At 29.5% G+C, this 15,835-nt stretch overlaps 1 protein-coding gene across 1 annotated transcript in view; it reads right to left on the bottom strand.

Annotated features, from left to right (window-relative positions):
* LOC129914272 (solute carrier family 22 member 4) overlaps positions 1 to 12,759 on the bottom strand; it is a 49,475-nt gene extending 36,716 nt beyond the window's left edge. Inside the window, exon 1 of the mRNA XM_055993445.1 lies at positions 12,409 to 12,759. Coding sequence (XP_055849420.1) covers positions 12,409 to 12,531 — 123 coding nt within the window. The 5' untranslated portion in view covers positions 12,532 to 12,759. The remainder of the gene's footprint in view (positions 1 to 12,408) is intronic.
* Between the last annotated feature and the right edge of the window lie 3,076 nt (positions 12,760 to 15,835).

Consider the following 15,835-nt stretch of genomic DNA (forward strand, 5'->3'; position numbering starts at 1 on the left):
CACTTACTATAATGTGTTTAACCTTTTTCAAAAGCTAGACATCCCACCTTTAATTCAGTATTAAAATAAAGTTATTTCTATTAATAGTTTTCGAAAAAAATCATTTATAAATAAAAAAATGTAAAAAAATAAGGTAAAATCAAAATATTTAGTTCTAATTTTTTCTCACTTTTTGTGAAATAAAGCTCTAAAATGACTTTTTATTCACTGCACTATCAATTTATCATACACTGAAAACCAAATAGTTTTATCTCTTCTAGTTTTTAAGAAAATCGAAAATTACTAAAACTTCATTTTTTCCATACGATTTTTTATGCTGAGTCCTGAGTATCAAGTTTGGATAAGTGTAAACGAAGTCTCCTATTTTGTGAAAATACCCCGATATAATAAATTGAAGTACTCCTCAAGACCTTTCATTTGACATGCGTTTCATCACTGTTGAGCAAAGTTGAAATTGGGCCCAAAATGCCCATGGTCCTTTTGCAGCTTAAGTGTATCTATATACTTGAATTGAGGCTATACTTGAGTTGAGGCCTTAAGGCTTGGCCACACCGAAGGGTACATGCGGTAGCGGTACGGGTAATTGTATGAAAAAAAATTCCACATCTGAACGTTGATGTGTCAGCTTAGAATTTTTTTCATACAAGTACCCGTACCGCTACCGTATGTACCCTTCAGTGTGGCCAAGCCTTTATACGTCCCGTTAGGATCGTTATAGACTTAAAAACTTTAGTACATAATTCTTGCATAAAGAGAGAGTCGAAACAATTTCCAAACTTCCTAAACTACAAAACCTTATGAACATCAACACAAAAAACAACTAGAGACTACACACTAGCAATTAAAGTTCATAAGGTTTATTAAAGTTAATGCTACACATAAAAGTAAATTTGTGTGTAATTCTATTACAGTTTAGTAATTAAGATAACAGGAATCAATAAACAGCAAATAGTTTCGGCACTATCGGTCCTTGTAACCAAATATGTCTAAAAAATAAGCCGACTTTATTATGGATTGGGGTTGTGGTAGGTAAAGATTCTGACATAGATAGAGTATTAACATTTATCGGAGAAACAAGATATGAAATACTTTATTTTCAATAGAAAAATATGTTAGGAACAATTTTTTTTTTTTGCGAAATTCAATAAAACATCTATTCACTTAGATAAGAGTTTGTGTATACAACCAAGGGAATTATTACAAGATTGATGGGCTAGTTTAAGTTATTACTACGATATTTGCATTCAAAGAAACTAATTCGCGTAGTTAACTACTATTTCTTTGACAGATTATTATTTTCTCAAAAAAAAAAAAATAAATCTGTTATTTCCGTTAATAATGTGCATAATCTTAATTTAATTCATCAAGATAATAATATAATAATCGATGACGAACACACACTCGCCTTTATAGGTAATACTCAAACCTCTGTGTTTTCTATACAAAAATAAAGCAAATATAATCCTCTTCAAGGTATAGGATATCTATTTCGTTGATTTTATTATTTCAAGAAATTCGATGTCGTTCTAAGAAAAATGATACCAAAGGATTTTTTACCAAATCAGCACGTGCCATAAGAATATAGAAATAGAATCACAAGGACAACATTATCATCCCATTCCAAATTTATTGGTGTCTTTGGTTTCCATTTTTTTTTATTTCATCAGAAAAAAAACCTATACCTTAATCCTACTTATTTATGGCGGAAAATACCTACTTATGTGTATACGAATTAAATTGTTGTTCATTTGCTTGTGGTTTAATAATTTATTATTTGCTTAACGATATATACCTAACCATCGTGAACAATAATAAAAACCCAAGTCTTTTAAGTGGCTCCGTGACTGAATACCATCGGATGTCTTCATCTTGATATATATACATAACTTTGTTTATAGTATATAAAGAAATATTGCTGCTACAACAAAGGAATGTTCATCAAGCCTTGCATGCAATTTTTTGAGTTGCTGTGAATTTATTATAATTTTTTATGAAAACGAACATACAAAGGTCCTTGAAAAAATCAATTTCTTTAAGAATTCATTTAGCAAGGTGCTTTAAAAATTTACTTCGTATTTAAAGTAGTTAATTTTTTTTTTGTCGTGAACATAAGGAAGTTGTAGTAGTATTGCTCCGGACGACGCACGCCTCGCCTCAGCCGTTATAACTTGATACTCAAGAAATTTACTTACAACTAAATTGAAGCTACAATCATAGAATTTAACTTTTTATGTCTAAGCAAATTAAAGAAAACGAATCTTTCATTTAATGCTGCAAGTCAATCAAGAAGAGGACATTTTGTGATTGTTTGCTTATGTGCCTCAAGGGTATTCACACACACTCGAATAGAAAAAAATCTTATAAAAATAAGGTACATATTTCCAAGATTTTTGTTTTTTTTTTTCCAGACCTCTTTATTAATTTTTGTCTCATCAGACAAAACATTCCTGACTTCATGTCATATTAATGACATCGACAGAGCTTAGGCGTTGCTTATTACGAGATTGGTTTTTTCTTAAGCTTTCTTCGCTTCGAGTGCATACAAGACATACATGTCCTGACTAAACCCCTAGTCCTAGAAAAATGGTTTATACCTTTTTGAAAAGGGTGTTTAATACAGAATAGAACTTAACCCTCTTGGGGCGCCATCTAGTGTCAAAATTAGGGAAACAGTTTTTCCACTTAGGAACTTGATTCCCGAAAAAAACGTAAATAACGAACGCCCTAGTATATGTAGGTACTAGACTGATTAAAAAATTTTTTTTTTTTGTTCAAAGCATCATTGAAAATATTGTTGGAAATGACGAAAAAAATACTGTAAAAGTTTTAGCCCTTAATATTAACATTAAGTACCGCCGCATCGCAAATTTGTATTTCCCATATGATTTACATGGGAAAGATTGTGTTTTTGTATAAGTTCAAGTGACCTCAACTCCAAAAATTAATAAAGCGTTTCGCCCAGGTACGACAGTGGGCTCATCAGTTAGATCTGTCGTACCCTTACTAAGACGCCTTATTTTGGTCGATGTTTACCGACACTATATAAAACTCACAGCATGAATATACTGTGAATTATAATATTCTAAGGGAATTTGTTTAAATTCAGACACTTAGAAAATGTATGCCCGTGGTCAGGATTATATAATAACGAAGAAAAAATAACAAAAATAATAAAAAATTATTAAAATTATTTTTATTTTAAGTGGAGTGATTGAATATAATTCAATATAAGTTCAAGTGACCTCAACTCCAAAAATTAATAAAGCGTTTCGCTATTATATAAGCCTGACCACGGGCATACATTTTCTAAGTGTCTGAATTTAAACAAATTCCCTTAGAATATTATAATTCACAGTATATTCATGCTGTGAGTTTTATATAGTGTCGGTAAACATCGACCAAAATAAGGCGTCTTAGCAGAGGCGTACAATCCCTTGGGGCAAGCGGGGCGGCGCCCCGGGGCCCCGACTGACCCTAGGGCCCCCACTAGAGACAATGCAGAGAAGGAAACTGTTAGCATAAATTGAGTTATGAAGTACAAGGAAGACAAATTATGTCATTCAGTGTAATGTATATTGCATTGGTAGCCACACAATATATATTGATTTAAAAAAGGTTACCCCAGGGGCCCCAAAAAAATGAACTGCTTTTTTAAAAGAAAAATTATAATTTTATCTTAGGGCCCCATAAAATATTTGTTGCAACCCAAAAAAGCAAAAAAAGCTTTGTTAATGGCATACTAAATATTACTTCAAGTCAATACGTTAGGGGCTCCAAAAAAGCAAACAAATTCAGGCCAGGGGCCCCAAAAGCCTTTACTTCAGGATGTCAAAAAAAAAAATTAAATTAAAAAAAAATTGTTTTTTAAATTAAACTACATTTGTTGATGGATTACTAAATATTACTTTAGGAGTCCCAAAAAATATGACTTTGGGGCTCCAAAAATATTATTGAGATTCCCAACAAATAATTTTTCAGGAACCCCGTTAGTTGAGAGGCAATCAAATATTAATTTGGTGGCCCCAAAATCTATTACTAAGGATCCCAAAAATATTCATCAAATTTTTTGATGGCATGACAAATATTATTTGAGGATGCTCAAAAGCTATTACTTCAGTGGTTCAAAACAATCAAATGGAAAATTAAATATCAATTCAGTGGCCCCAACATAAATACATCAGGGCCCAAAATAAAAACATCACGTTATTGGTGGCAATCCGAATATTACTTCAGAACAGAGGCCCCAATACCTTTTAATTCTTGGCTAAAAAAAAATTATATTATATTTTAGGGGCCTCTAAGCACTTAATTTTGAGGCCCCAAAAATAATATTTCAGGGGCCCCAAAAGAAATAAACTATGTTTGATGATGGAAAATCAAATGTGTACATATTACTTCAGAACAGAGGCCCCAAGAACTATCAATTCTGAGCTAAAAAAAAATGTATTTTAGGGGTCTCTAAATATTTAATTTTGGGGCCCCTAGTACAAGTATTTACTACTTTTATGATAGACATTTTAAGTAAGTATAGAAAAGTGGATTACGAACATATTAAAACATTCAAATAAACCTAAAAATAAATAAGCCATACAATAAAATGTATGGCGTATACGTACTTTTTTTTTTATCTGAGGGGCCCCCAAATATCAAAGGGGCCCCAAAATGTATTCTTGTCCCGGGGCCCCGGCGACTAAACGTACGCCACTGCGTCTTAGTAAGGGTACGACAGATCTAACTGATGAGCCCACTGTCGTACCTGGGCAAAACGCTTTATTAATTTTTGGAGTTGAGGTCACTTGAACTTATATTGAATTATATTCAATCACTCCACTTAAAATAAAAATAATTTTAATAATTTTTTATTATTTTTGTTATTTTTTCTTCGTGATTGTGTTTTTGAGTTTGGAATTTTATAACTTTTTAATGGTTCATCAAAAAGGCTAGATTTCTTGTATAAAATTGAACGCTCTACAAAAAAGCTCTTATTAATTTTTTTGGTAAACTGCCCCGTTTGGAAGTTATTCAACTTTAAAATATAAAATGTAATTTTTTCTTAATTTTTGTTCAATTTTTTGACGAAACTATTGGGTTTTTCAAAAAATTTGGCAAACTTTTCGAATTTTTGTATTCTATGTTGTGTATTGGTTTCACAGATCATTTTATATAACTCTCAAACCCCTTCTTTTTAAATTCTATAAATGCAATTTTGTAGAGCTTTCAATTTTATACAAGAAAATGATTAAATCTATCCTTTTTGATGAACCATTAAAAAGTTATAAAATTCCAAACTCAAAAACACTATCTTTCCCATGTAAACCATATGGGAAATACAAATTTTCGATGCGGCGGTACTTAATGTTAATATTAAGGGCTGAAACATTTACAGTATTTTTTTTCGTCATTTCCAACAATATTTTCGGTAATGCTTTGAACAACAAAAAATTTTTTTTTTTGAATCAGTCTAATATGTACATCCCTAATATTTTAACGAACACTTTTTGGCGGAATCAAACATTTTAATTTCACAAATTGAAGCTAATTGTATGATAATCTGTTGCGCAAACTTAAAATTTGTATCTCCTCAGTGAATGTTTTGACGCTAGTGGACAAAATCATGAAATGAAAAAAAAAAATTTAATTTGGCTTTTAAACGCACACAAATTTTGTTTTTATAGCTTCAACAGTTTTTTTTTTTGATATTTAAAAGTCTGGCAAAATATGACTGAAGTTAGCGAACAAAAAAAAAAATTATTTTTAATATCCAAAATTATAGATTATTAAATCCTTATACTGCGTTATTTATTTTGTAGCTCCTATGGGAAATTTTTATTTTAATTTGAAGTTTAAAAAGTGGACGTCCAGTTTTCGCAAACTAAGAACAAATTTTTAAACGAGTATCATTTATGTTTTTTTTGCCAGTTTATGTATTTTTTTTTTGTATCTCGAACGCTTGTTAAAAATATTCAGGATTTGGCTCAAAAACGGTATTTGTTTTAAACTATCCCCATAGGTATAGAAGTGCACTTTAAGAAAGCATTAAATAAAAACTGATGAAGCTACAAAATTTTAACGTAACGTATTTTGTTTTGAAAAGGTAACATTTCTATGAAAGAAACAAAAAAAAGGAAACATTTAACTCTTCAAAAAAAATATTTTTTTAAATTAAGGAAAATAAAGTGTCTCTCAAAGCTACAAAATTTTAACGTAACGTATTTTGTTTTGAAAAGGTAACATTTCTATGAAAGAAACAAAAAAAGGAAACATTTAACTCTTCAAAAAAAATATTTTTTTAAATTAAGGAAAATAAAGTGTCTCTCAAAGTAATAACGTCACTTATGTGTCCATGTGTCATACATAATGTATGTATATATGTATTTTTCTTAATCCACACCCCACGGTTTCATAACAAAATTGAAAAAAAAAACATTTTTTTAATATCAGCAAAAAAATGCTCTATAAAATGTGTTTTCTGATAATTAAAATATTAAAACAATATTTGTATTATCAGGATGATATTTAAACATCACATTTTTTTTTTTTTTTAATCAATTTTTATTATCAATTTTTCATATCAATTTCTCATTCCAAATTATTGAAAAATATTGACAAAAAAAATCTTATTGTGTACTAATTTAAAGGTGCTTTGTGTTTTTTCGAAGTAAAATCTATGATTTACTGAGAAAATTTGATCGGTAATAAGATTTTACTTCACATAGTTTGGGAGAAAATAACAAAACAGTTATATAAGCTATAATAGAAAAAGTAATATCACCACTATTTTATAAAGATTATTCACTTTCAGTAATGTTTTGAAAAAAGAAAGAAAATACTTAAACTAATAAAAATAATAAAAAATGAAAAAGAAAGAAATATCATTATAATAAACTGAAACGTAAAATCTAGTCAACATTGATATTTTAATTGTCAAAGTGAAATTTTCATTTTCCACCTAAAATTAAAAATTGTCAAAATGTTATGATAATCATATCAAAATTGATATTTTAATTGTTGGACGACTTTACTTCTAATATAATCAAAAAAATGGTCAAGTGCTCAAAATATATGCTAAATTTTAGCTAAAATACAAAATTCTATCCAAAATCTTAGATCAAATGTATTTTCGAGGATTTTGTTTCGGAGCTTAAATTAAGATAAATTTTTGGCAATACATTTTTTTAGAAAAAAATTTTCAGCTGTCAAACATTTACCCTGCTCAGGGACACGGTTTAACTTTTATTTTTAGAGTATAAATTGTTTGCAGAAAGATTAACGTATTTTTTTTTAATAAATAGTCAAAAACTGAAAATAAAGAAAGAAAATTGGGAAAGTAATGCCAACTTTTCACTAGTCGATTTTAGCCGCACGATAGCAGCTTACAATAAAAGCAGGATTTTGTTTTGTTATTGTTTCGCAAATAGATACAATGATCTGACCTGGATCACGAGAAAAATAATACAGCTTTTATTGATGATGAAAAAAAAAAAAAAAATTTTAAGTGAATGTAAGCCCAAAAATAAAATTCACAGGTCAACGCTTGATGGAAGTTTGTAAATTGTTAATATTTATAAATGTTTTAAACACCATTAATTCTTTTGTTTTGCAACTAAGAAAGTATTAATCCAATTCAAAATTGTATCCCAATTCTCAAAGCTAAATAAAGTCCAAGATAAATTCTATATTCAACAGACATAGATACAAATGTCAAAAACTTATCCCCGGCTAAAAATTTAACCAAATTCACACACGGCCTAAAACTAAGACTTGAAAAATATGTCCCGTTTTCGAAAAATTTATATTTAAAAAATACATAATGTATGTGCCTATATATGTGTTTTTCTTAATCCAAAGAATTAATTTTTCTATATTTAATTTTTAATTAATCAAATCAAAGCTTTTGTTTAAAAAAATCAGTTGAAATTATTGAGGTTGTCATTTAAAACAAATTTGGAAGATAATAACCGTTCTACCCTGTGTGCGAATCTTGAACCTAGTTAAAATATACAGAAACCACTTTGATTTAACTGTTTTTCGGAATGATTTTGTGTTTGAAGGACATCATTTTCAAATGTATTTCATTTTTTTTTTTATTGAATTAACGTTGACCTTACTACATTTTACATTAGAGTTGAATGTTTTTATCATATTCGCAGGGACCGGTTTGGAGAAAATTACCTATATTTTTACAAAATTCTTACGTGGAAGGTACCTTAATTTATGGTTCAACTGTACTAAAAGTAGTACTAAAGTACTAAAAGTACGAAAATAATTCAGAAATGTTTTTCTTCCACATAAGTAGTAGAACTCGCCTGGTGCCCTTTACTTAAAAAAAAAAAACTTTGAAGTTTCGATTACATCGATGTTTCCAAGAGCGATGTTTTCAGCATCATTATTTTTTTGCAGAAATATCAAACCATAAATATTTTTTTCTATAAAAAAGTAAAAATAGTATAATTTATTATATGATTAATACGCATTTTAAGAAATGTGATCTCTGAAAGCAAAAGTTAGCTTTAAAAAGAAAAAAAATGTACAAATTAAAAAATACATAGGTATGTTTAATATGAAATAAATTTCCTCGTATATCTTAAATTATTATTAAGATATACGCTTTTCTTTGTAAGAAACCTGTGTTCTTACAAAGAAAAGCGTATATCTTAATAATAATAATAATAATTTTAAGTATCTTCTTAAACCAAAATATCAAATTAAGTTATTGCGAATAGTTATAACTTATAATATAGCGTTCGTGGATCGAAATACATGTAATCATGTAATAGTTATACATGGAAAATTATCATGACCCCCACGGGAGGGATACATGGGAATTGCTCTGAAAGAAGATATTTTTTTATGAATTTTTAAAAATAGCTTTAAATAGAAGAGAATAAATAAGTAGCCGCCTGAGTCATTCCAATTCATTTTCTCTGTGTTCAAATATACACTCCGCTTCAACTGAATAAGCACACAAATTTTCAAAGGTATTTTGTCCATTTTTTCCTAAGATTGTTCTTTCATGTAACATTTGATGATGTTTACAGTTAGCTTACGATGTTGAGAAACCAAATCAGAAAGAATAATTCTCAAAGTACCGCTATTTTTTTTCGTGTTCTCTTACAAAGCGCCCCATATGGAAAAATGCAGTTTTTTTTTGCGTCAACTGAATAGACACACGGTCTTTCAAGGTCGATATCTTCGCTGTTTATGAGAGTTTTGAGGTGTTTGGCATACCAAATCAAAGGTTGAAATTTTCTCAGTGCGATTTTGTCATTTAATTAAAATTTAAAAAAAAGTAGTAGATTAAAAGCTTTGAATACTGTCGACAGAGCTAAAATTAATTTGTTAACGGAACAAGTAATGACCGGGTCTGCTATAGCTACCAAAATTGATCGGAGTTTTAGTGTGTTGCCTATTCGTACCTCAAAAATAAAAGTTCGTACAGGAAAAATATGAATTAAGGTAAAAAACGGCAAAAATAGCAGTTAATCGACGAGAAATTTTGAGATCTGCCTCCAATTCATTTGACTCTGGGGCAAAAATCAAACAAAAAGCTGGTGTTTCTGCAAGTGTTTCAACACTCCGCAGAGTAATTAACAGCACGGATCATTTTAGCCAATTAAAAGTCCAAAAGAAACCAACTTTAAACAAGCAACAAAAAGGTATTCGTTTAGAATTTTCTAGACTCCATATGAGCTGGAAAAATGAGTGACGCAAAGTGGTTTTTCTCATTTGAAAAAGTTTAATTTTGATGGATTCATAATTGAAGTCATCGGGGCCATCAAAATTGACCTTTTTCAAATGAAAAAAAACCACTTTGCGTCACTCATTTTTCCAGCTCATATGGAGTCTAGAAAATTCTAAACGAATACCTTTTTGTTGCTTGTTTAAAGTTGGTTTCTTTTGGACTTTTAATGGGCTAAAATGATCCGTGCTGTTAATTACTCTGCGGAGTGTTGAAACACTTGCAGAAACACCAGCTTTTTGTTTGATTTTTGCCCCAGAGTCAAATGAATTGGAGGCAGATCTCAAAATTTCTCGTCGATTAACTGCTATTTTTGCCGTTTTTTACCTTAATTCATATTTTTCCTGTACGAACTTTTATTTTTGAGGTACGAATAGGCAACACACTAAAACTCCGATCAATTTTGGTAGCTATAGCAGACCCGGTCATTACTTGTTCCGTTAACAAATTAATTTTAGCTCTGTCGACAGTATTCAAAGCTTTTAATCTACTACTTTTTTTTAAATTTTAATTAAATGACAAAATCTCACTGAGAACATTTCAACCTTTGATTTGGTATGCCAAACACCTCAAAACTCTCATAAACAGCGAAGATATTGACCTTGAAAGACCGTGTGTCTATTCAGTTGACGCAAAAAAAAACTGCATTTTTCCATACGGGACGCTTTGTAAGCGAACACGAAAAAAAATAGCGGTACTTTGAGAATTATTCTTTCCGATTTGGTTTCTCAACATCGTAAGCTAACTGTAAACATCATCAAATGTTACATGAAAGATCAATCTTAGGAAAAAATGGACAAAATAGCTTTGAAAATTTGTGTGCTTATTCAGTTGAAGCGGAGTGTATGTCATCAAAATCCTCCTTTTGTCTGCACAAAATAATACATATCAAAAAAGTCTTTAAAATAAAATTTATAGTTGGGATTCAAAAATTCAAAGCACGTATATAAAGTATGTTAGTTACCCATCAAAGCTCTTGGAAGGAATAAGACAAATTTTAAAATTCAAAAATGACAAATTTTTTTTTTATTTTTTTTTTTTCAAAACTTATTTTTTTTTTTAAACAGACAGGCTAGTTGCTAGTGCTAGTACCTCGTGTTGAATTTTCACAAAATAGATTGATTTTTCGAAAAACAATTTAATGACTCGAAACACACTCTAAACTTGGTAGCTATTTAGGTATTAGAAAACTATGAAAACAGTATCTGCATCACCTGCTTGGCTAGAAGCAGTGCTGCCATTTCGAAATTTGCAAAAAAACATGATAAAAAATATGATTTCAGTTCAAAAAACATGAGTTATAAAGAAAAAAGAAAAAAACTTATAGAAAATGAACAACCACATCGTGACTAGGGAGGAATAAAACAAATTATTTCGAGTTTATTTTATAAAATAGTATTAATATAGTATCAAAGGTATAACTACATAGGCTCCGTTTTGCAAAAATTCTAAAAATGAACGATTTTAAACTCATTTTAGGATGCAGAAAGCTTAGATCTTGGCTTCAAACATTTTGTTTATAGTTGATGAAAGTTGGAAAAAATAGTTTTTTGCTTTTGTAATTTTCCCACTTTTTTCAAAAAGTTGTAGTTGTAGTTATAACTTAATTTACAAAGATGGCAGGAATAAAACTTGAAAACATAAATAAGTTTATAGTTTTTACGCATTATTAAAAATAACAGTTCACCAAGTAAAACAGTTTGTTGGTTAACAAACCAAAAAAAAAATTTAAAAAAAAAACATGATTTTGGGCACGAACGAAACATTTAAACATGATTTTAGTTCAAAAAACATGAAAATCATGCTTCATCATGATTTCTGGCAGGCCTGGCTAGCTTATTATTGTGCATACACCAAGTTGTTAGATTTCAAAAAATTAACATTAATTTGATCAAAATAAAATATTCATAATGTTGTTCTTATTTTATTGCTTTAAGTTTAATGTGTCATTGGCATTTTATTTTTGATTCTACTACCCATAAAATAATGTCAAAATGAATATTTTCAAAAGTTGAGGCAGGAAGATTTTTAAGACAAATAAAACGCTATTATTTTTAATGAAATAAATGAAATTTAGTAAAAGCATAATGTACACAAAAATTCTGTCATCTTAGTAGCTCTATTGTCTTCATTTAAAATATTCCTATTTGATGGAAAGAAAATCTGCTTAGCATTTTATCATTTTGATATCTTAATGGAAGTTCACTTATACCTTTCTATTTTGTAAAAGTCAAGTGTCTTTTACTACAAAGAAAATAAATTCTCACAGAATTATTCGTCCCCAACAAACAACATCTTAAAATATTTATACAAATCACAAATCGTTGATTAATAAGCAATTAATATCATTTCAGATTGATCATAATTTGTCTATTGAAATCTCTTTCGCATTTCAAATAAAATCATCCACATGTTTACATATTGATAGACGAATAAAATAGTTTCTACAAATGATGTTTACTCGGGCGTATACGTAACAAAAAATGCAATTTATTTTTAGTGTGCAAAATCGATTCTTTTAATTTAAGAGTAAAATGAAAATAAAAAAAAAAAAAAACATTTCCTTAAGTAAACATTGAAAAGTTCAACTACTAATTGGTTGTAAATGAAAACATTACATATATAAAAGAATAGTTTTCAAAGGAAAAACTCCATTCACATTATTGTACCTCAACTTTGACCATGACGATTTTTATCTGAACAGTCTTGGGTGGTTTTTCATCATCATCCACAGTGGTAATCCTTTTTGACGTCTCCTCATCCTCATCGTTGTTGGAGCTGCTATCAGACATTGCTTTTTAAATTTGTTGTTATATAATATAACCCGTAAAGCACTATAAAACCGTAAACGATTGCTCGTCGTCAAATTTATTTAATTTGCATTGATTTATCACCGACCAATATTTTATTTTTTTTTTCAATTTTGTATGTTTTTTTTTTTTATTTTTTAAAATATTTTTTGTATGACAAAATTTAAAAATTGAATCTATCTACAGTTTTGTCTCTGCGATAACTAAAACAGGGAAATCAACTAAGGGTATTTTTTTTTCTCTGTTCCCCGATCAAATAGAAGAAAAAAAAAATCCCAGAACCATGCCAACTGTTACCAAATTCAAATTCAAGTTCAACATGAGATGCAACATCAAATTGTTGTTATTATTGGATTTGTAGAGATCTTCCGTTTTGGGGCTCGAAAAGTGAAAGCATCTTTTAAATATTTGTTGGGTTTTTGTAGTGTCTGCTGCCTAGCCGCCTGCGCCTTGTATTTCAATATATCAGACACAAACGTAACGGAATAACCAACAAAAATTTTTCGTTTCATACAAAAAAAAAAAAAAAATTGCATTTTCCCAAAAGGTATAGTGCAACGAAATAACATTTTACTCTACCCCCACACATCTTTATTAAAAATAGCTCTCTTAAGTCTGCTTACACAGATTTGTGATTTTTTTTTTCCCTTAAAGTTTGTCTATTTCCTTGTTGAAGAAGGAGACGAAGGCGACGACGGACGGTGGGCGACATGGTGCTAGTGGAGACAACTACCATAAGACTTTGAGTTAGTTACCTTGAACTTGAACGTCATATGTCTACATTGGTAAAGTGGGCGATATGTGAAGCGCACACAACAAGTAAGCTTGATTGGGACGAATTGTTCAGTGCGTATCACTCTTGTAGCAGTGTTTTTATCAAAATTAGATTTATTTATAACTTCTAGCCATCAAGGTGCTCATCCATAGTTTTTGTATATTTTTATTGCGGAATAGGTAGCATAATATTTTTATTGGCATAACTTGTAAATTTATTTGTTGGTGGGGATGTAAGGAACATGCTCTTTTGATATATACTTGTATTATCTCGTCAAATTAATTCGAATGAATGAAGAGGAGGGTTAGTGACTGAGAAAAATTTTGGCATTTCTTCGAAGGGTGAACTTTTGTGTACGGAAGATTTAGAAATCAAAATAAAATCATACAAATGGTTTTGCATTTCTTATAAAAATAAATTATTTGATGCAGCAGATGCAGGCTCGTTTGACTGTTATATATAGCTATTTAGATTTATATTTTATATAATTTTAGTCTGTTGTGAATGTGAAAGAATTTTAAGTTATTTTTTTTTTTAAGTTTTGAAGAAATGAATTTCTGGTTGATGTTGTTCGCCTTGTAAAAGTGTCAATTAATTTTGTTTATTGTTTATTTAAAATTTTTATTTCATCAAATTTTTTATATTTTATAGTTGACGTTTTATTATATTGTTTTATTTGAAAAAGAGTGGGACATCTATATAGCATAGCAGACATTCAGACTTCTTGTGTTTGTTTTTTTTTTCGGGTTATGTTCCAAAGAAGTCTCAAGGTTTTTGTAGACCAATTCAGTATTGTTCAGATTCGATTTGGTTGAAGAAAAAGTTTTAAATCTTAGCCTAGTTCTAAGGCAGAGCAGAGTATTTGTTTATAGAAGTGTCTTGGGTAATTCCCTAGAGGGGATTTTTTTAGAAACATAATTTATATAGCCGAATAAAAAAAATATTCTCGTTAACGAATCAACCGTTTGCAATTAAAAATCATATACAGAAGCGTAACCGCATATTGAAATTTAAAAAAAATTTAAAAAAAAACACATTTTATTGATTTATTTAAAACTTTGTTGTGATATGACTATTATTATAATTTATTTCGAACTAGCTGACCCGGCAGACTTCGTTCCGCATTTTTCTAGTATATATTTCCAATTTTTGGCTTTGTAATGTGTTAACCTTTTCCAATACAAAAAAAATCGGGCCACAACTTGATATATGGAGCACAAACACAAAATTGTATAAAGTATTAAAAAAAGCAAACCATTTATTTGACAGCTATTATAATTTTAACATAAATCTTCAGCGGAAAACAAAATGGTGCTATGTGCTTAACAGATCCTATGGAGTTACAATAATTTAGCTTCCAGGCGATATGTATGTTGTATGCATGCCACTGTTTTTTTCTGTTATTGGCACTGGTTTTTTGCGTCAAATAGTAAAAAACTGTTTTTAAAAACACAATCTTATATGTGATGTGTCTCGAACTCCTTTCAATCACTTGCAATCGCTACTAAAATTTGATATTTTTTGGCTATTTAGTTAATTCAAAAAGTAGCGATCTTTTTTTGTAAATTGTAAAAAAATCGACTTAAAATGAAAAGATTCCGTCTTAATTCTATGCATACGTCTAAATATTAAAATATTTTCTTAAAAAATTAAATCATTTTAAATTAATGCGGAAGTTGTATTAATAAATTGGAAGTTGAAACAACTTAAACAAATTTTAAGTTTCAGTTTATCATACCAATTTTCAACTATGAGATAGCTTAGTGGTCAACAATTTTAATTGAGGAAATAACATTTTAAAGAGTTAAATCATGTTTGTTTTTATTAGCCTTGAATATGAGCTCTTTGAAACCCAAATATTGAATTTGCTCATAACTTGACAGCAGCGCCACGTACCAGGTCCAACTATAAAACAAAACCTATCTCGAATGAACCTTATCAAACGCAAAAAATTTCATAAAAATCTATACAGCCGTTCGGACTCCAAATATGGAATTTAACTATAACTTGACAACAGCGTCAAGTCTTTCGAACTCCAAATATGGAATATTTGCCTATAATTTGACAACAGCGCCAACTACCGCATACAATTATAAATTACAAAACATGGATGAACCTTATCACACAAACGAACTTTCACAAAAATCTGTCAAGTCTTTCGGACTCCAAATATGAATTTTGTCTACACATACTTCGGCGACAGTGCCACCTACCGGGTCCAATTTATGAAACAAAACATGTTTCGAATGAATTTTATCAGACACAAAAAATTTCACAAAAATCTGTCCAGTCGTTCGTTCAAAATATGCAATTGTCCTAAAACTTGACAACAGTGCCAACTAAAAATCATGAAACAAAACTTGTCTCGAATGAACCTTGTCATAAGACAAAATTTCACAAAAATCTGTCCAGTCATTCGACCCTACCTATGGAATTTACCTTCACTGAGGGAAAAAACTCAAAGTGAAATGTAATACGTTCAACGTTGATTTAATGTTGAAAAAACTAACA

This window comes from Episyrphus balteatus, chromosome 3, assembly GCF_945859705.1.
Source record: "Episyrphus balteatus chromosome 3, idEpiBalt1.1, whole genome shotgun sequence".
NCBI classification, from domain to species: domain Eukaryota; kingdom Metazoa; phylum Arthropoda; class Insecta; order Diptera; family Syrphidae; genus Episyrphus; species Episyrphus balteatus.